The 21,624-nt window shown below is 37.0% G+C and overlaps 1 protein-coding gene across 1 annotated transcript; it reads left to right on the top strand.

Annotated features, from left to right (window-relative positions):
* Window positions 1-5,913: 5,913 nt before the first annotated feature.
* On the top strand, window positions 5,914-8,191 carry LOC137406309 (uncharacterized). The gene is made up of 4 exons (XM_068092864.1): window positions 5,914-6,486; window positions 6,904-7,079; window positions 7,196-7,392; window positions 7,521-8,191. The coding sequence occupies exons 1-4, from the start codon at window positions 6,043-6,045 to the stop codon at window positions 7,652-7,654; spliced, it is 951 nt and encodes a 316-aa protein (XP_067948965.1). The 5' UTR covers window positions 5,914-6,042; the 3' UTR covers window positions 7,655-8,191.
* The last annotated feature ends 13,433 nt before the right edge of the window (window positions 8,192-21,624 follow it).

Genomic DNA, 21,624 nt, shown 5'->3' on the forward strand with positions numbered 1-21,624 from the left:
CCATGAGAGACGTGCTGCCTCGCGCAAAGATTAGCATGTAATATGTTATATAATGTACCTAAATGTACCTATGAGGTTTATATATTATATTAATCTCATAGGTACATAGATATATGACGAATACCGCGTATAGTGTACCATAAGCGTGCACAAGATCTTGCATAAAGATTCCATAGATGTATGCATAGTCTACTGAGATTGCTATTTTAGATATTTATTCAAAGGGTCTGTCTAACAAGGTGAATGTCACGTCATGGCTTTAAGTCTCATATTGGCATGTACCGAATTTTCAAATAACCTTAATAAATTTTCAACCCTTCAAATAACTGCTAATGTTACACAAAGATAAAGGCTTTCTCATCTAGCCTGCACTTTTTCATTTCTGACAATTTAACATTTATTTGAAAGTTCCCTTTTTTTAACAATATGAAGTTGATATATTGAATTAACCTCATTATAGGCACTATCTATATGAATCAGCTATTTGCAGGTTTTGACAAGATGAAGTGATATTTTTAGTTTATTTGAAGTGAAGGCGAAAGAGGAGATGAGAGCTAATGCTGTTGCACCTCTATGTTAATGCTTTACCTACAGACTGTCAGGTCTGAAGTTTTTCACTCATGCAAGCGAATAAAATGGCTGCCAAAGAGGTAGAAGTATGATAACCAAATTACCATGGAAACTTCAAAACACATGTTTTTCAAGATTTGAAGCGTGAAGTCTGTAATTTGGTATGAACCTTTCACATTCACCAAAAAAGGGTTGTTCATTTATTGCTGTTACAGGTTTTCGATCACAAGTGGAATGGGCAACATTGTAGTCATAATCGTGTGACTCTAGACAGGGAGTGCTGAGGGCTATGCTCATCGACTGGAAAACACAAAATGTTTCCTCAAGACTCAAATGTACACTTATCAACATTCTAGGTCTTGGGATTTGTGATAGGAGTATATGCGAGTCATTGTGATTTGGAAAGTTGATTGAATGAGTCACGTGACAACGAGGGAAAAACAATCATTCCCATGACACGTTTTATACCGCTTGCATATTCCTATATCACTTGTGCAGTAAGAGAGCATCCAATTGGGCTACAATATTGAAAAACCCAAGCATCTGTATTCTTGCTGGTGGACTATAAATTCTTTATTAGATTTTTCCATGTTTCTGCTGACTGGAAAGCAGGCCCGTATTCCCTGGGGCGGCTGGCCGGCTGAGCCGCCCCAACTTTTAGGGAATTTTTCACGGCTAAGTACAGTCAAACTCGGATAACTCGCCCTCGGATAAAATGTAACATTTCATCTCAAACACAAGGTTAACTCGAACGAATTTGTTTGGTCAGTTCCAATGCAATGATAAATTGCTTCAGATAACTCGACCTCAACATCATTTATTCGAAAAGTTATTTGCCCAACGGTCATGGACACGGTTTTTATCACTGTAGAATATCACTTCATTCCAAGCCATAGAGACAAACATCAACTTTTAGTAGTTCTTAGGCGTCATTATTATCATCATCAGCGGCAAAATATTCTTGTTAACGACTTTTATAAAGGTTTGCAAAAGATCAAGTTTTACCAAACAACCGCTTGGCCATGTCCCATCGAAAGCGTGAAAACCTCCGAATGAACTTAAAATAAAATCCGCAAAATTGATCTTTGTTAAAACGCTCAAAAGAAAAATATGTCTTTTTTTCTGAGCGTTTTAACTGCGGTCAAGTTTTGCCGATTTTAATTTAAAAATGTCTCGTCGGTCACATCACCTAAAACAAAACAAATCTCAAAAAATAGAAAAATGTTGATACTTTCCGATAAAAATTTTTAAAACTTCACATGAGAGGCCCGGCTGAGGCCCTACATGAGAGAAACCTGTTGGGGGCTTACACCGCCCCCCTCCACACCCCTAGGTGTTCATAACTAGTCACCTAACATTAGCCGCCCCAACTTGCAACCAATGAATACAGGACTGCTGGAAAGATCTTTAATAACTTTCAACGCAAGGATTCGGCCATATTTAATGCACTCATAGTTAATACATGACCATCTCTTGGCCGATACGGTGAATATTTTATGATAATTTCGAGATCTATTCGAGGCAAGTGTTACGGCTACACAGATGGCACTAGATGTATATGGCCTCTAATGATGTGCTGACACAGGAGGTCGGGTGCGCTGCAGCTGCTCCTAAAATATAAATTATGATAATTTGTGCAGGTTTCAAGTGTGTGCTACTTATCCAACCTATATCCGTGTTGTGCGTGTACTGTATGAATATAGAAAGCGTAAACAATTTCCAAGCCAACTGAGTACAGGTACCGATGAATGTTCGCTTTGTGGTAGCTTAAATTTCTTGGATTTAACAAACTGAGGCTACGGAACATACAGCCTAAGAACATCGTGTACTCAAGTTTTCCCAAGGATGGTGCTATAACAAGGATATTGAACAGGAGAATTGTTTTCTTTGAAATCTATTTTTTGGTTATTATGCAGGAAGGGGGAAGGAAAAAACTAACAGTGACAAACAAATCTACTTCTTGGTACTTTTATGGTTAGCAACTAGGTATTTGATAGATTAGGTGCTCCGGGCCATTTCCTGTAATATAACCGTGGTGATAAGATTACTTCGAGTGCAAAAACATGTTTTTAAATATTTGTTGCTTTACGAGAGGAGTTGATAGATTATATTGCAGGGGTCAGGGGGTTTCTAATTTGCTGAACTCCCGCTTTGAGGTTAATCCAAGCAAAACATTCTGAATTGACACGTAACTTCTGCACCATCAACATGTTTTCTTAAGGGGCATTCAAAGATAAGGAAACAAACGTAAAACGACTGACCTGCCAGCTAGACTCATCGTCGGTGCATTAATTGGACAGCAGTGATACATCTGCAGCGTTAAAGGAACATTAGCTGCTCTTTTGTTTCTTTGTTATGGCGACGTATTATGTCTAGCGTTAGATAAGCACTGAGCAGCTCTGCCTCATGCCATTCTAGAATTATCAACAATATTATGCACGGCTTTTAATTTTCCAGGTCACTCGACAGGGCATAGCGGGTTGCTGACTGTGTCCACAAGTTAGGACTTGTTCAAGACTTGCAGGCTTTTCTAAGTTTCGAATCAATTGAAAGATGAGGCACGTTATTGTGAGTGACCTATTAATTCCTTTTATCCTTTTGTGGTGTCCTCATGCTTGACAGGTATTTATTGATGATGCAATGATCCTAGTGAGAGGCAATTTCACTTACATAAATATTATACAAGCGTCATTAGTTTTTACTTTTATCATTTATGTACAACTAAAATGTCTTTTTATGGCTGTGATATTTTTTCTTTTGGTCAGTGTGTATATATTTTACTAGTGCTCTTGTGTTTACTTTACAATTGTATCAGATGGTCTACCGCATGGTTTTTGCTTTCATATCAACTTAAATTGCGTCACTGTTGTGTCATAAGCACGTTTTTTACTTGGTAGACATTTTAGGCTGCTACTCTGAATTTTGATTGGCTTATCTTCAGATCAATTGTGGGAATGATGTAAATTTTAAGCTAGTCCAAATTTTATCATTCTTTTTCCAATTGATCCCATTTTTACCAATGGGATCAATTGGAAAAATTATTATTCATTTCATATGCTGAAAATTTATTATTCGCTTTCATATGCTGGTCGCTGTGTACCCCATCACTGCTGCCAGGGCAGTTCCAAAATGAATAAACACTCATATATGGCTGTTTGGAACAAGCTAGCCGAGTCTAGGCTTCAACAGATATTTTCAAACAATGACCTCTAAAATCATATCACGAGAAATCATTGTAGTTTAGGCTAATTAGAAAGCGTATGCTAGATGAGATGTAGCATTCTGCTAGGCTTAATTACATGCTTAAAATATCAATCTTGTCGCGAGGAGAATGCAGAACAAGTGATAATATATCTATTTTATATAAAAACACGCCATAGTGACATCACGAGTAGAATAAAACATAATTATTAAGAGGAGCATTATCTAGTCTAATGGTAGTAACAAAGATGACTAGAGCTACTAATAGCTCCAATTACCGAGCATTTTCAACAGATTAATCTTAGCTTTTGCTGAGTAATGCAGGCTTCACGTGTGTAGCCAGCCATTAAAGTTAGTAAACTGTCACATCTCATGAGCCGTAGTGACCTAGTCAACAGTGTATGAGCTGTAAACTGGGCCGATGCTGTCAAACATTCACGAAAGCTTTTAACTCCTACCTATCAATATTCAATAAACAATATTGATTGAGCGAATGTCTCACCTACTGGAGACAGTCCGTACTGTGCTCTAAACGATAATGAATCACTGACCGGTATGACTATCCCATCCAGCTTTTAGACGCTGCTGTATTTTACAAACAACAATCCAATTTCATAGTGATAAATTGCCTCCTTTTTGTTGCACTCCTGAAATGTGAGACATTGCTGTTTATCAAAGATTCTGAGTCATCGCAATTCTTTGGAGATTCTTGAAACGCTTTTAGTTCATGTGGAGGTTGAACTGCACTCGTTGGACCATGTCAAGGTGGCCCGGTGAAGTGCCATTTTCTTTGGCAATTGCTATATTTTTAGATCATAAGCCGCGCGTTGAATTATAGGGCTCAAAATCAGTGGTCTATTTTCATGTATAAAACCCAACCTGATTATAAGGTGCATAAAACGATATAAACTAGTCGGGTAGTTTAGACTTCATTCAAAGCGATTAACAATAGCTGTCAATATTATACAAAAATCATTTCTCTTTTATGAATCCATCAAATTCCTCGTTTTGTGTTGAAATGTAATAGTCAGGCGATCACGGCATCGAGAAATCCCGGATCCATTTCGATCACATCCGATCCAGTTTAATCGTTGTTGTTTGCATGTCAAATCGTTATAAAACAGTTTAACATGTTTTTCAGCGCGGAGTGGTACGCCAAGGTGCACTGAAGTATAAATTGCATAGCCAATGTTTTTTACAAATATAGGATAGTCTAAATTTAGCTTTTTCAACGGCGCAAACTTGACTTTGAAACGCCTATTTTTTTAAAGGTGATGCCGCTGGTTTGTCATATTGCACCTTAGGGATAAAAATAGCTCTAGTATTTAATTAAATAATCACGGTGCTGTCACATGATTGCCTTACAGCTTAATGCCGCAGCGTTTATACACGCCGTATGGACAGCTGCTGAAATAATTACAACTAATAAAAAAGGTTAGCTCGCAAACAATGGTCACCATTCAGCGAGTTTTTACAAATGCTGTCAGCGCGAAGGCTTTGATTTCCTATCAGTGTAGTGCAATAATTACTAATGATTCGCCGTAATACATCCCCACATGCTGCCTATTATATTCGCTGTTCAGCGAGCATGCGTTGTACTAAGACTTTTTGTTGGCCGCTAAAAAGGCAGGCGAGGCCATATGCACAATTTTTTGGTGTTCACTGATGAATCATCTGCTTAAGTGCTTGATGAGATTGTTGATGATCTAAAGGGCCAGTATATCTAGCATTAATGCCGAGAGAGGTGTTTGGCATTATTAAGCTTTCTAAATGAGAATTAGTTTTTATCAGGCTCAGCTAAAGTATTGCCACTTGGGTTGGCGCTTCTTCTCGTGTTTTGGAAAACCGTCAAGGTCTTCCAAGATTCGAGTAAGGTCTAAAATTTGAGGAAATACTGTAAGAGGTTTAGCAGCTTATTTAAACTTGTACTGGATTTCCTCAAAGAGAAAATCTGGTTTGTCCTGCAAATTAAGCGGCCGGTTATGAAACCATTCTTAGTTGGTATTACATTTGTTTGTTGAACTCGATGCATAAGCAAGTGATTAAACAGTGTGCAAGTTATAGTAGTGTACACAAGATAATCTTTGATAGCTATTGGTTATTTCACAAAGACTAATGGGCGGGGCTAAGGGGCGGGTTTGCCCTTACCAGCATGACTCAGTGATAAGTGAGACAGGTAAAAGCTGATAGGACGAGGAGAGATTGCTTTCGTATATATAGAGTGTGTGCCTGTTATAGGGTCAGTTACAATTATCTCGTTGAGCTGATAAGATGCATGGTCAAACTCTATCTGGCAAGACACACTTTAGCAAACGACTTACTCGCAAGGCAAAGAACAGCATGGTGCATATTCTCGACATGGTTAAATCTCGTCTATCTAACAAATCCAAGAAGGCTACTGCTGCGCATTCACATGCCAGTCAGCAATCGGAGGCGCCAAACAGCACGAAATTACCGCTCAGCAGAAAGTTAACACAAGATGAGATAACAGAAACTGAACTCGCCCTGACACGTCTGCAGGCTGAGACGCAACGTCTTGAGGAATTATTAAACAGTGGCCGGCACATAGCGGCTCTGTGCTCTTCCGGCACACCTTCCTATAGCAATAGTTGCGAGGACGTTTCCTCCAATAACAACGTGCGCAAGGAGTTAGTGAAAATACCAAGATACCAGCAGAAGGTGGCATTTCTTCTACACGATGTCTTTACACCATCGGTAAGCAATCTTGTTTTTTTTAATTATCTATTTGGTTTTTTTGAGCTGGATTTATTTTGCACTTCACTGAGTTAATAAGGAAAACCCATTGCATCATGCGGAATCAGTGCTGAGTCAGCTCGGAATATCCATTGTTCCTTGCTCTTTGTACCTTTCAATCCGGTGTTCAGTAAATGGATAGCCTGCGTAATCACATGTTTGCACAGGTCAGCTGACTTTTCTGAGAAACGCAATGACCTTGGCACTCATTCAACAATTTATTTTGCATTCAACTATTTTGTTGATAGCTATCAATTATAAATAGTATCTGTTGATGTGCGAGCTTTAAGGCACGTAGTTTGCTGACCTAGGATCGTCAGGTGCAGCAGCTATTTTTTATTGTTCTCTGTTTAACCTTTTGCACTTGTTGTTCTGCAGGAATGTGAAGAGGTGGAGAAGGAGTTAGAAAGCAACAAGGAGGATGAGAGGTCACTAGAATCCATGGAGACCTCTACCACTCACAGTGAGGCTATGCTTAACAGGCTCTGGCCCGTCATTGAAAAGGAACTGCCCAAAACATGGATGGGGAATAAGTTACTCGGACTATCTAATCGGTAAGAATATTTATATTTGATTTATTATTTATTTTGGTATTGTTTGATGATATTTAGTATTTTATTTAAAATTATTGAAGAGTTCTGTAGTTATAACGTCTTCTGGCATATTTCAGATGCATTGTGCAAAACCAAAAGTCCGGATACAGCCAAAAAGCACAAATGGATGAAGCGTATGAACCAATTGAAGGAAAAGAAAAGAGCTTTTTCTCCGTCTATCTTTTTCTTAACGATGACTATGAAGGAGGAAGAGCTAGCTTCCTTAAGAATTGGCAGCCATCTTCGCAGGATGTCGAAGTTAAACCCACAAAAGGTGTGTAACCGTTTAATCTTCTCCAGACTACATGTTATGTTGTTGTTGTTCCAATCGGTTCACCAAAGCTCCGTAAACTGTTCAGTGTATTAGACTGTCTGGTTATAATTATTCCTTTACTTTCACAGGTAGCGTGTTTGTCCACCAACACAATCTACTTCATCAAGTAAAAGATGTAACATCAGGAACGAAACGTATCGCCAGAATGGATGTTGTATATGATACAAGCAAGAGAGACATACTCGCAGAGATGTACGACTAAACGTCATTTCGAAGCACTTCCATATTCGTCCAACTACCTCTCCATTCCATCCTGAACGCGTGCATCAAGTGAGCTCTGCCAGTCGGGCGACAGCTTTTTTGATTTTTACTCAAGTCTATGCAATGTTTTCGGTGATGTTGCATCTTTGGCTACTGGATTTATTCCATATACTTCAGTCGCTACAGTGCAATATTTTGTAAATTAATAGCTTTTTTCTATTTCTATGCATGTGTCCTACAGTAGTGTCACAGGTTTGAAATGCTGTGTATTTGAAAATCCATGTGCTCAGCACATTTTGGTATGCAGCTAATATCTTACACGCTGTTCGATTCGCTCACTAGATACAGTGCAGAAGTTCACGGTTATCAAGTCAATCAGCTCTTTTGTTAATCTAATATCATTGTACATATTGTTTATATGCATTATGCAGTTTTTTAATTATTATATAATTTATTTTGCATTATATTATTTATTGGTTAGTGTCTTCCATTGTTAGAGTTTGGTTACATTGTTGGAGGGACAATAAATGAATGTTGACATATACGACCAATCTTACAGTTCTTTGAAACAATCATAAAAGTTTATACCAACAACAAAAAATCATCAATAGTGATTATCATTTGAAGCAACATTTGTTCACGAAAGTGGTTAGTTTGCATAAATAGAATATTCCTTCTTTATTACCAGTAAGGGTTTGCACAAATTCGTATAAACTAACCTTAGAGGATATCCGGAGCTAGTTTAAAGCTAAACTAACACCAGTTTTACACATTAACGATTGTTTCCAATTACAAGTTTTTCCTTGGCTCACACGTATAAAAATTGGGAGCATAACTCCAACTTATAAGAACAAAGGTCTTTAGCACATTTACATGTATTTGCACGGCTTATATATCAAACCGCTGTGAAAAGAGAATTTACTTGCAAAACATGCCTAACAATAATATTTCCATTCTCAGGTAGACATTTGAAAATTGCAAATAAAATTTAGTTTGTCAACTCCATGTTATATGCATCTTTAATGAAAATAATTCGGAACAGTTTCAGTTAGTAAAACAATTTAGCCTAATTTTTGTGCCTAATCAGCTGTCTGTGAAAGCTGGTGATACCAATGCATCAAATTAGTCATTTATTCATAGAACATTATTCATAGCGTCTTTTCAAACTGCATGATATTTTCTCTCAACAGAATTGGTTGGTTTGCACGCAAAGCGAAACACTTTTCTTTTGCTCAAAAATAACTCATCCACAACTACCTCTTCAGCAAAACAATAGCTTTTGAAAGTAATACCATTGTTTAAATGAATATATTACAGAGAATGTGCTAATATGCCTTGGTATTATATAAAGCTAATTAGAGGACCGACGTAATTAACTCTCCAATTTGGGATTGTACGTAACTTGTGTTCAGTACTAGTATCTGTTTTTTATCTCAGCAAGTGTGACTCCATCCATCATCCGCTCAACCTGCTCAAAGCCATTATGGTAAAATGAATGCTAAATAAATCATGATTATAAAAGGCTGGTTGTTTTCTATCATAATTGATGACAATCATTGTCGGCTCACAACCAGAAAGCTTTGTTCTGAATCGTTTAAATCCTTTTTGAATAAAGGGTGAGAATCGGATAAGTCATTCACAATTGTAGTCATCGTCTTCTTTTTGAAGAATGATCAGAGGCAAAAAAGAGGTGATATGTTCATTTGTTGACAAATGGTTAAGGCATTTCTCGCGAATTTCCCACCTGTAATTTTTTGAGATAAAGCCATTACAGTTTTAGGGAGGCTCCTGTCTTTATTAGTCGCTTTTCACTTCCTGTGATGAATCATCAAAACGTATTATTTGATGTCTATTATTCTGAAAGATTTGAGTTAACGACCATTTTTGAGTCAGACTACCATTACCTTTCCACAAAGAGGTGATCCTTTTCCAACACTTTATATTAACATTCTTTTGAAAGATTATACGTTTAATTTGAAAGAATTCAGCTAAGATGTTACTATATGAACTGGTCAGTGCTACATCGGTGTTGAACTAGTGTTAGATTCCATCGGCATGAAGTGCAAAGAACGGCAGGAGAGGTGAGATTATTATTGTTATTATTATTGTTAGTGACTTGTTTTAACTGATCATTTATTCATAAAGAAATTCTATCAAGTCAAAAAATGAAAACATGAAGTTGTTATTTTTATTATTTCATTTGTTATTACCGTATTTATTTTATCTTTATTATTTTTATTATATTTTAGCAAGAATGGAGTAAATTTTCAAACAAAACAAACACTTGTGACTAGTTTATTTTTACAAGAGAGTTTTTCAGTAGAGAAGATAGAACTCGGTTTGTGTCATACACATGAAGGCGAGAGTAGTGACTGGGTCAGTTGAAGCTTATTTTTTGGCTAACCAGCTATAGGAGAAATACTTCTCCTAAGCTAATGGTTAGCATAATTCATTTGATTTGGTCCTATTCTTGATCGCATATACATTCACTAAGTTTCCATGACCCGCATAATTCGCAAATTTGAGCCAATCAACAAGTTAACCGCCTCATGGAAACGGCATAAATCCACAGGCTAAGTGAGTTTTGTGATTCGCAAAACTTTATCGAACCCTTCATGCTTGCGAATAATGGAATAGCACTTGCGAATGATGCATTAGAATACCGCGCCAGCTATTCAATTTTAAACATTTTCAATACTTCTGTTTGTCTTTTCTCGATCGAGTTTCATGTTTTTGCGTTGCTAACACGTGCGTCACTAATTATTAACTTATAGCGTACAATTCCTTACCTTTTTCAACAAAGTACCAGAGTAAATCTGTACCACGCGAAGGTCCATAGAAACACTTAATTCGCACGGTAACACAACTGGCTCACAACATTAAATCTGCATGATGCGCGTCATGAAAACATGACGTGATTAAACACACTGTCGCTAAATAACTCAGCTTGATTTTGCTATTGGAAATATTTGAAATGCTGTTTTAAGGGTTCCTCGGGGCAAACTAGAATGACGCCAGCCACGGAGCAGGCTATGTGAGAAAACGAATCTTCTGGGTCAATCCATCACTGGATTGCCCCGGAGTTGAAGCTCTATTGGTCAGCTGCTTTATGTGACAAAAAAGGTGTTTGTACTGACGCTTTTTAATGTATAAGTTGGTAATTGCTATAAGAAAGAATAGAATTTCCATAAGCCAAAAAATAGCATTTTATTTCTATTAAAAAATACTAAAGCATCTCTACCCATAATGCCCAACACTTATATTTAGAATGGGTCTATGACCTTCACACACCTCGCTTATGTTATTAGTGATTCCATTTCTTATAAGATTTTACTAAATAGTTACACAGCTGATGGTATGTTAGTTTGTAAAATAGCTAAAAGCAGTTAGAAAACTCTAGCTTGTCATGGGGAGACAATACCTAAAACTGCTAAGGTTCACCTACTTCCTAATCCTCTTGTCCTTATGCCTTTGAGGTGAATGCAATATTTTATTCATGGAAGATTGTTTCCTTGAACACTTTGATAGGGATGTCTATATCGTGTTTCATCATGGGACAAGCAATGTATACGTAAGGCCTCAGCGATAGCCACAGACAAAGTTGTTGTCGCAACCGCACTATCAGTTGTTATCTTTCCTGCAAACTAAACAGGGCTACGACCTTTTCTTATACACATTTACGTATGTATTGCAGCAGATATGCGCACTTGTTCACAGTTTCGTGTCAGTATTTGTTGAGGAATGCAGTGGATTAGCTTAACAACATTCCATTTGAATGATGACTATGTCAAGTAATCGCTCCTTTGTTTCACTCCGCTCCGAGTCTCTTGACCCTACTCTGGCCCTTTCCCTATCACCGGTCATCTACTGTCATGTTTGCATTTTTGACAGTAACCTCATGTCTTCCTCTTTGTTCTAATGGTTTAATTGGTCAAGGTCAAAAGTTAAAATGTGTTTAAGAAATAAATGGGAAAAGGTGTGTTTGCATCATGAAGTGTAATTATACAGGCATAACACTGCAATATTGCAGCTGTCAAGTATAATTTTACTTATAATGTGATATACCATCTGATAATATGCTTAAATTGTAAAAATATTATATTTTAACACAGTACACTTTGTTATTTTTGTATAAGGTAGGTCTATATATCACATGAGTTTCTATTAGAAATTTCATGCACCATTTGAACTGGCCTGGGCAAGTGATTTCACCTTTTTCAAGAACCTGTTCACGGTTGTCAATTATGGCTTCATAGATCTAAAACTATAACACTGCTGTTCTGCATAAAGTATGGAGACTTTTTTGATAAATATCGCTTCTGTCCCGAAATGGCTAAAACTTCTATAGCACTTTGCTCCAGTGTGGAAGAATAAAGGTTGTATAATAGTGAATCCTTCTTGACTGCCTGATATTTGAATAGCTGCCATATACCAATGACTTCCACTCTGTCACGTATTATTAGACGGCGAATGATTTGAAAGATGTGGAATTTAAATAAATCATGCAACGAGAATGTTCAATTAATATGGCTGATGAGATGGAGTCAGTAAGAGTTGGTATTGAACTGTGATGCGCACATTCTGGTACAAGAGACCCTGCTTCTCATCAATACGCGGCTCCTTCCGACCCGATTAGCATTTTTCATGCTATAAATTGGACTAACATTCCTTCTCAAAGGCTCTGAGCGGTTTGCCGGTTTAATCAGCCGGATATCTTGTAGTGAATAAGCGTTTAGTTTCACTACCATTAAATCTTCGGTGTGAGAATTGAGATCGTTTACATATGAAAATTGTATAATTTTTTGCATCGTATTATCGCTTTGTCCGATCAAGCTTATAATGCAATGTTTCCTGAAGCAACTGATGTCTAAATGGAGCTTTTTTTCATATGGTAAAAAATAAATAAGACTTGGGAAAAAAACTTAACATACCAAAGGCCCTGTGCACACATTTCAATTCAGCTCATTCAAAACCCACCTTTGCTTGTATCTCAATAAATAGAGGAATTTCCAAGAAACAACTTAATTCCCCACTGCTTAGCCATGCTCTCCTTCTAGGTCAAGGTACTTTGAGGTTCTCCGTCTTCATTCTCCCGTTTGCAAACCAGTACAGTGTCCACACTCTACCAGCCAGTATATAGCAATACAGTGTCCACACTCTACCAGCCAGTATATAGCAGTATAGTGTCCACACTCTACCAGCCAGTATATAGCAGTACAGTGTCCACACTCTACCAGCTAGGATATAGCAGTATAGTGTCCACACTCTACCAGCTAGTATATAGCAGTACAGTTTCCACAATCTACCAGCTAGTATATAGCAGTACAGTGTCCACACTTTAGCAGCTAGTATATAGCAGTATAAGTGTCCACAATCTACCAGCTAGTATATAGCAGTACAGTGTCCACAATCTACCAGCTAGGATATAGCAGTATAGTGTCCACACTCTACCAGCTAGTATATAGCAGTATAGTGTCCACAATATACCAGCTAATATATAGCAGTACAGTGTCCACATTCTACCAGCCAGTATATAGCAGTACAGTGTCCATAATATACCAGCCAGTATATAGCAGTATTATAGTGTCCACAATCTACCAGCCAGTATATAGCAATATAGTGTCCACACTCTACCAGCCAGTATATAGCAGTATAGTCTCCACAATCTACCAGCCAGTATATAGCAGTACAGTGTCCACACTTTAGCAGCTAGTATAAAATAGTATAGTGTCCACACTCTAGCAGCTAGTATATAGCAGTATAGTGCCCACAATCTACCAGCTAGTATATAACAGTATAAGTGTCCACATTCTATCAGCCAGTATACAGTATAACAGTATAGTGTCCACACTTTAATAGTCAATAAATATTGCTCACTGCTACGTGTGCCCATCCTTCAGCTAGGCAAATCAAACTGCTCCAAGCGCTCAACCTGTACCTTGATCCAGAAGGTACAGTCGCAGGTGGATAAGTTGAAGAATAGTGATTGTTTGGTTAGCGCTTTGGAAACCACATTTGTGAGAAGCTTTCCTTCATAAACACACACCTGCCCTTCCATGCCTTTTTTGCTTTCTTCAAAGTTCTTCCATCCTTTATTTTAAGCTTTTGACGAGAGAGAGATTATGTGACATGATTGGTAGCTCACAGTAGACCACTCTGACAGATGATATAGTCTTCTCACTAGACTACTCTGACAGATGATATTGTCTTCTCACTGGACCACTCTGACAAATGATGTAGTCTTCTCTTTGGATCACTCTGACAGATGATATAGTCTTCTCTCTGGATCACTCTGACAGATGATATAGTCTTCTCTCTGGATCACTCTGACAGATGATATAGTCTTCTCTCTGGATCACTCTGACAGATGATATAGTCTTCTCACTGGACCACTCTGACAGATGATATAGGCCTAGTCTTCTCACTGGACCACTCTGACAAATGATATAGTCTTCTCTCTGGATCACTCTGACAGATGATATAGTCTTCTCTTTGGATCACTCTGACAGATGATATAGTCTTCTCTCTGGATCACTCTGACAGATGATATAGTCTTCTCTCTGGATCACTCTGACAGATGATATAGTCTTCTCTCTGGATCACTCTGACAGATGATATAGTCTTCTCACTGGACCACTCTGACAGATGATATAGGCCTAGTCTTCTCACTGGACCACTCTGACAAATGATATAGTCTTCTCTCTGGATCACTCTGACAGATGATATAGTCTTCTCTCTGGATCACTCTGACAGATGATATAGTCTTCTCACTGGACCACTCTGACAAATGATATAGTCTTCTCTCTGGATCACTCTGACAGATGATATAGTCTTCTCTCTGGATCACTCTGACAGATGATATAGTCTTCTCTCTCAATATCTGTGTGAAAGATCTTGGAATAGTTCTAAACCAGATCAGATCAAGGTTAGTGACATTACTAACATTTCCTATTTCTATATTGTTCACCGTATTCTTTTGGTATATAATAAAACAAGCGTGTCAGTTACATTGTAATGCGGTACGATAATACACAGGCAGGAGTTTTAAAATTATCTGTATAATACTGAATAGTGTAATACAGAACCAATGACACTATAGTTCTAAATCTTTATAGACCATGTATGTAATTATGTATGGCGTGATGCTACAATCTAGCCATATCATGCTATGCAGGCGTTATACACTGTATGTTGTGCCATGGTAAACCAGTACATACTGGAAGATCGCATGTAAGCGCAAGAAACCAAGTTGCTGAGCAAAGAAAACAAATATTATTTTGTAAAACTATTTTATATTCATTAATTATTGTGTTAGGTTGTATATATACTAGTAACTTAGTACATAACTCCTTTATCATGTTTTGTAAGTCACATGTACATAACTCCTTTATCATGTTATGTAAGTCACACGCACATAAATCCTTTATCATGATATGTAAGTCACATGTACATAAATCCTTTATCATGTTATGTAAGTCACACGTACATAACTCCTTTATCATGATATGTAAGTCACACATACATAACTCCTTTATCGTGATATGCAAGTCACATGTACATAACTCCTTTATCATGATATGTAAGTCACACATACATAAATCCTTTATCTTAATGTGTAAGTCATACATATATAACAACTTTATCATGTTATGTAAGTCACATTTATATAACATATTTATCATGATATGTAAGTTACTCATATATAACAATTTTATCATGCTATGTTAGTCAAACATATATAAACACCTAATAATACACACATCATAATAACCTGATGCTAGCCACCCTAATCACTTGACTTTAGCTGCCCTAATAACTTGTTTCTAGCTCCCTTAGTAACTTGACTTTAGCTTAATTTGATTCTAGCTCTCCTAGTTACTTGACTTTCGCCGCTCTAATAACTTGATTCTAGTGGCCTTCATAACTTGACTCTAGCTCTCCTAATAACTTGACTTTAGCTGCCCTAATAACTTGATTCTATCTTCCCTAATAACTGGACTTTAGCTGCCCTAATAACTTGTTTTTAGCTTAGAAACCTCTCAGGCCTATTTATTTTTGGACAAGATGGAAGCCTTGTAACGAGTTATTCGTGTGCATTGCTTTTTACAAGATATATTTACATTTATGCGCGCTTATCTAAAAAATTTATATCTTTTTGCTGTAAAAAAGTTTTTAAAATGTATCCATTTCCTTAAAGGGATTATATCGACAGTCTTTTTACTTAAATTGTGTTATAATGTTGTTTTTTGTCTTACAGCAAAATGAGTAATGACTGTGAACTAGTTGTTCTTCCGTGAGAAACTATTATTTTATGAATTGTTAGTATTCATGCAAAAGTTCACCATTTCCTGGTATGCTTTCCTTCTAGGCTAATTAGAGTGTCTCCGAAGATCGTATTGTTGGCACGAGACAGCGTATTAGAGAACAACGTAATCTCTCCGCACCTCATTGCTCTCAATCTTACCCGTCCCATCCATCATATTAATGCCCTGGCAACAATGGTCCGCGCCTACGTAACTTAAAACCATCTTACTGGATTAATAACTGAAAACAATGACTGATCATATTTACAGACATTAAATGCAGTTGCGAGATTAAAAAAAAACATCTTTATAATTCTATGCGTGCTATTAGGTCAATGTTACGAGTCATTACTCCCCAAGTGTCTTCAATTTGCTTAGGATGTGAGAGAGATAATTCGGCGTCATAAAGTCTTGCGGTTTGAAAACCTTTCTTGGTCATGTTTGAGGCAAATGTTAGTCATGCTTGCCAACTAACAGAAGAAAAAAGTTTGTAACAAGAAAAAGAGTTTGAAAATGAAAAAAAGTTTGTAATATGAAAAAACGTTATAAAGTTCCAAAATTATTCACATCCCATGATCAAAGCCTAAACTATTATTATTGCTTTAGAGGAGGTGTGACACCAGTAACGGTTATGCATTTTGTAAAAAGTTTTATACAACAAAATATTTTATTGTAATTAGAAGTAAATACAATATAGAGTCATTATGAGGAAAAAGGCTTGACAAATAAACATTTGGAAAGTTTAAATAAAAAAATGTTTGCTTTAAAAATTTAGGTTATCGGAAACTTAAAGAGTTTGTTATGTTTATGAAGCGTGCTACTGTTATGTGAGGTGAGAATACTCATTAGGGTAATATATTCATATCTTTGTAAACTCTTGATAAGCACTCTCTAAGCTTAACATTTCCAGATTTAACAGCTATTAATCGCTGATTGTATACTTGTCATAGATTTCTCGCGTATGGACTTTGCTGGTCAAAGTTCTTTAACAGTTCAATAATTCGAACAATAATTAAAAAAATTACCATTTTCCATCCACTTTAGAAATGGGTTTTTAGAAATGCTAGGATCTATTATATTCCACCAGTTTCTTAGATTTTGGTGAACTGCTGCTGGAATGATATGATCAAGGCAACAAAATCTTTACTATAATAATAACCGTGTCCATGCATTTGTCCGAAGTCTTACTCATAGGTTGGGAAGAAAGAATCCTTCAACAGAATCAAAACTCAGGAGCTCTAGCTAGCAGAACCTACACTCTAACAACTGTGCCAATCAGCCACCCATTGGATTGTAGGAATAATTATATGAATAGTTATTACACCTGATGATCTCTCATGGCACACTAGACTGTTAGCCTACTTGCAGTAATAATAATAATAGTATAATAGCATAATTTGGTGAAAGTAGCGACTACTGGTGAATAGTATAAGGGGGAGGGTTGTTAATCGTTTGTTCAAATATGATGCATTACAAAAGAGGCATTCATCTTTTTCTACAAACAACGCTCTTTTAATAAAGACATGTTTGAGTGCTAATCTATATCCGCCATGACTTGACTAATCTCTTATGAGGACTCCAAGTAATATCCTGTGATTTGCGATAAAGTCAGGTATTTTCTGGCTATTTTGTTTAGCTCGGAGCCCTGCAGCCATATAGGGTTACTCAGGTTCATTTTGATGATTTAACTGACCAAAGTTGACAAAATTAAATCCGGCAGTGTTGAAAAAAATAAAATAAAATAATAACATTAAAATTGAACATTAAAATAAAAGATGATGCGGCAAACTAAGAGCCTTTGTTGTAAAAGTATACTTTTCTTTTTACTAATAAACACAAATTGGTAAAAGCATCCTTGAGAGTAATTGTGTCTGTTTCCTGTTTGCAAGCCAACCTTGAATGAAATTGAGACGCTAACTCCAAATTTGTAAGTATAAAGCGGGTAGTTATGTGATGTCCTCACACTCACCCGCCAGCCTTGTAATGCGAGCATTAAAGAGGTCACGTTTTCAGTTATTCAATACTGGGTTCAGCCCAGTCTAACAAAAATAGACACTAATCTCGCTTTGACAAGAATCAAAGGCTTGTTTATTTTTGCCAGCGCTGCTAGAGCAGTGATTCTTAACCCTGTTGGACGCACTTAACGCCACCAGTTTCATACGCGCTTTTGTCAAACCTTCTTTATTGAACAATAAAATGTGTTTTTTTCACATTCAAGATGCATATCTTTTACTGGTGCACAAAGTGAACTGTGCATTAATATTACTATGTTCAAAAAACCAAACCAATACTATGCATGAACTCGCAACAAATTATATATCTTTCATAAAGACTTGACCTTATAAATTACTGTGACTTCTGCTGTTGCCTTTGAGAGATTTCCACCTCTTGTGACTGACTCACCGAACCCGAACAGTTCGATCGAGCCCAGATTAAGAATCGCTGTGCTATAATAAACTGTTTGGTATGCAAATGATTAGCAACCCAATTCTTCTCTATATTATTTAGCAGTAGTTCTACTTTCGTCAAATTATATTATTATACCACTATTATTATTATTACTATTATTATATTATTATCATTACTAGTACACTGATAATCTAGTGTGCTATGAGAGATCCATCAGGTGTAATAATTGTATGTACAATTATTTTCGTAATTTATCAGGCAGTTGATTAACGCAGTTGTTTGAGTGTCGGTCTAGCAAGCTGATACTCACGATTTCGAATCCCATCAAACGCATTCTTTTTTTCCAACTTCTAAACGTGGCTTTGGTTGAATAAAAGTTGCCAGAAGTAAATTATGGTTTTGACCTTTTTAAAGAAAGATCCCAAAAGCTAGTTGCAGAGTGAAGCTGTAGTCAAGGTGATAAGAACCAAAATAGAAGCCAAAGTCATTCCTAAGTAAGAGCACGTGGGAATGATGGACCACAACATGGCTATTTCCTTATTTGGGCTAAAATAGACTGGCTAAGAAAACTTTACATGGAAACCTGCGTCAAACGTCGTGAGTGGTTTTATAATACTATCTGTCTAGTTTGCAGTTACTCACCCAAGTTGCATCGAGTACTGATGTACTCCATAATGGATGGTTTATTCGATTTTGACACCACTGTTGGTTTGCATATCTTACTTCTCAAATTGTGAATAGAATAATTTTCAGAGAAGGAACATGAGAAGCAGTCATGCAAGTGTCTATTTAAAGAATAATTCGTTGTTAATTCTGTTTCCGTGCAGCTTGCTATCCTTCAGAGAAAATTCTTAGCTAGCCTAAAACCTAGTGTGCCTTGTCAATACCGCCCTCATCATTTTTAGGACCAGAGTTTGCAGCTACCGAGACTTTCTGCAGACGCACAAAGAAGGAAGAGCCAGTTCATTGATCATTCGCTGTCATTTCTGTTTTTACCTGCTGTTAAACAGTTGGTACACTAACCAGAACCCCTTCTGTTGAGTTGATAGCTTCGGCCATTGTAAATACAGCTATATGCTTTCTCTATGTCTATTATGACACCGACATATGGCGATATAGTAAAAACCAGTCAGAGATCAGCCGTTTCCTTCCGTAAATGCATATACAGTCAGACCCGCTGGGTTTGTTCACCAAGCCTGGGAATGGGAGCCTTTGTTCACCTCGCCTAGGATGAAAAGCGACAAAGTACCTTTACACACTCATTTTCAACAACCCATGGCAAGGTCACCAATATTTTAAAAGAAATTAAAAAGTGAAAAGGATTTGGTTGCAGTCAACTATTACTAAGTTTCCATAGTGATAGTGTAGCAACACCAGGGTGCCCCAGTGCTGGAGCTATTAATGAGACAGAATGAGAGGACACAGCTGCTTCCATGATGGCATTACAGCGCCACATGGGGGTGTGTCGCTAGGCTATCACTGTATGGAAACTTAGTATATTGAGGCTGTCAACAGATGTTCGTGTTTTGGCCTTTTTCAACGAGCTAAGTACACTCATATAGCATGGCCTGATCATCACGCATGATTTAAACATCATAATAATACACCTCTTCTGCGTGGAGCCCGTTGGACAATTTATCACTGATGATATGAAGCTGAGCGGATGGATTATTTACATAGGATCACCGATAATGGTCCGCCCAGCCGCGACTCGTGATGCGTCAGCTATGAGTCATGACTCATCAGCATTCATCTTTCTCAGCTCTACTCATTAATACGCTGGATATATCTATAATTATTGTCGGCTTAACGCAACGCAAAAACAAGCAGCTAGAATACAAGCTGCTTGATGAATTATCTTTAAAGAAGGAAAGCTCTTCTGCAGCTTCTATAATTGATAGTTTATAGCTTATTGTATAGCTTATTGTTAGCATTAAAGGTCATCAACAATTATGTTTTCCGTTGCGTGTCAAAAGCAAAAATGAGAAGACAGAAATCAGAAATTATTGAGTGAGCTGAGCAAAGGAACTCGTTTCAAAAGTTTTTAATCTAATAGTATCGCGGAGGAGTTGGGATAGTGAATTGAAAGTTGTAGTTAAAGAAAGTTCATAAACTGAAACATATGATGGCGAATGTGGTATGTCGGTGTCACGGAATAACGATAGAAATAGATGAAAACAAAATAAAAAATAACAATCTGTAAATTTCACAGGTAGATTTACAGGCCATAATCTGTAAATCCGTGAAGTTATAAGAGAACGACTCTTGTCTGGCATATTGTCTCCATTGTTACATAATTCTTGAAAATCTAGAAGCATGAGAGAAAATCTAAAAAGTGAGCTCAGTCTGAAGGAGTACAATTTGTTTGATAGTTTATAGTGCTGCAGGTAAAACCTTTTTAGTTTATAGTGCTGCAGGTAAAACCTTTTTAGTATATCATAATGGGTTAAATTGATGACGATTAGAAAAATGAAAAGGATATGATGCGTATAATAGATGTTTCTTTAAACGCTCTGCCAGAATTATCTATCCAGGTGCATTGAAGATCCTGCTGTTCTGGCTAGCATATGCCTGAGCAGGATGCAATTTTAAATGGTTTTTGGTATATAAGTGCTTGTCCACTTCTCACTTGCTTTACTTAGTTTTTTTAGTAATTTTTTACCTTTCTCAATTTCCGTTTACTCTGCAGGATAATCCGTGGCTATCTTTTAATACCCCACTCTGAAATGTAATTCACCCATGTCAGTGACCTGGCATTTATCATTGTAATACTTTTAGACATTCTATACACTACCTAACAAACATACACTTATCTTTTCATCAGCACTCAATTTTTTAGACCCAACAAGTTGTAGCTTTATCGAGAGTTGTCATACCCTGAATACATAAATTCTATGCTGGAAAGAAGAGCTGACTGATGCAAGTGGCTTCCATTATTAGACTATGCATGACAGGGTTGAGTAGGATCACTTCTCTTACATACATAATGCTGGCATGCTGGTTAGTTTTGGTGTATAATTTGATTGTTGTACAAAGGTCTTCTACTAGAAGCTGCTGTTTAGGACTGTGGTCTCTATGTAGGTCTGTATGTTAGCCTTCCCATTATAGCCAGTGATCAATCATAGCAAGGGGTTGTCAGGTGTATTCATCCTCCCACGTAATCTAGCATACAACCGTTTAACTTATATGCATTGCAGCTTGGCATCTTGTGAAACACAAGACAAAAGATGATATGTATCAATTGGTTGTACAATATTGT

Source organism: Watersipora subatra, chromosome 10 (genome assembly GCF_963576615.1).
Source record: "Watersipora subatra chromosome 10, tzWatSuba1.1, whole genome shotgun sequence".
Taxonomy (NCBI): Eukaryota; Metazoa; Bryozoa; class Gymnolaemata; order Cheilostomatida; family Watersiporidae; genus Watersipora; species Watersipora subatra.

Bases quoted from the DNA above. Each gene is read 5' to 3' on its own strand.
- LOC137406309 (XM_068092864.1), top strand. From the start codon at position 6,043: ATGCATGGTCAAACTCTATCTGGCAAGACACACTTTAGCAAACGACTT. The intron at 6,487-6,903 runs GTAAGCAATCTT...GTTGTTCTGCAG, and splicing joins ACGATGTCTTTACACCATCG to GAATGTGAAGAGGTGGAGAA. The intron at 7,080-7,195 runs GTAAGAATATTT...GGCATATTTCAG, and splicing joins TTACTCGGACTATCTAATCG to ATGCATTGTGCAAAACCAAA.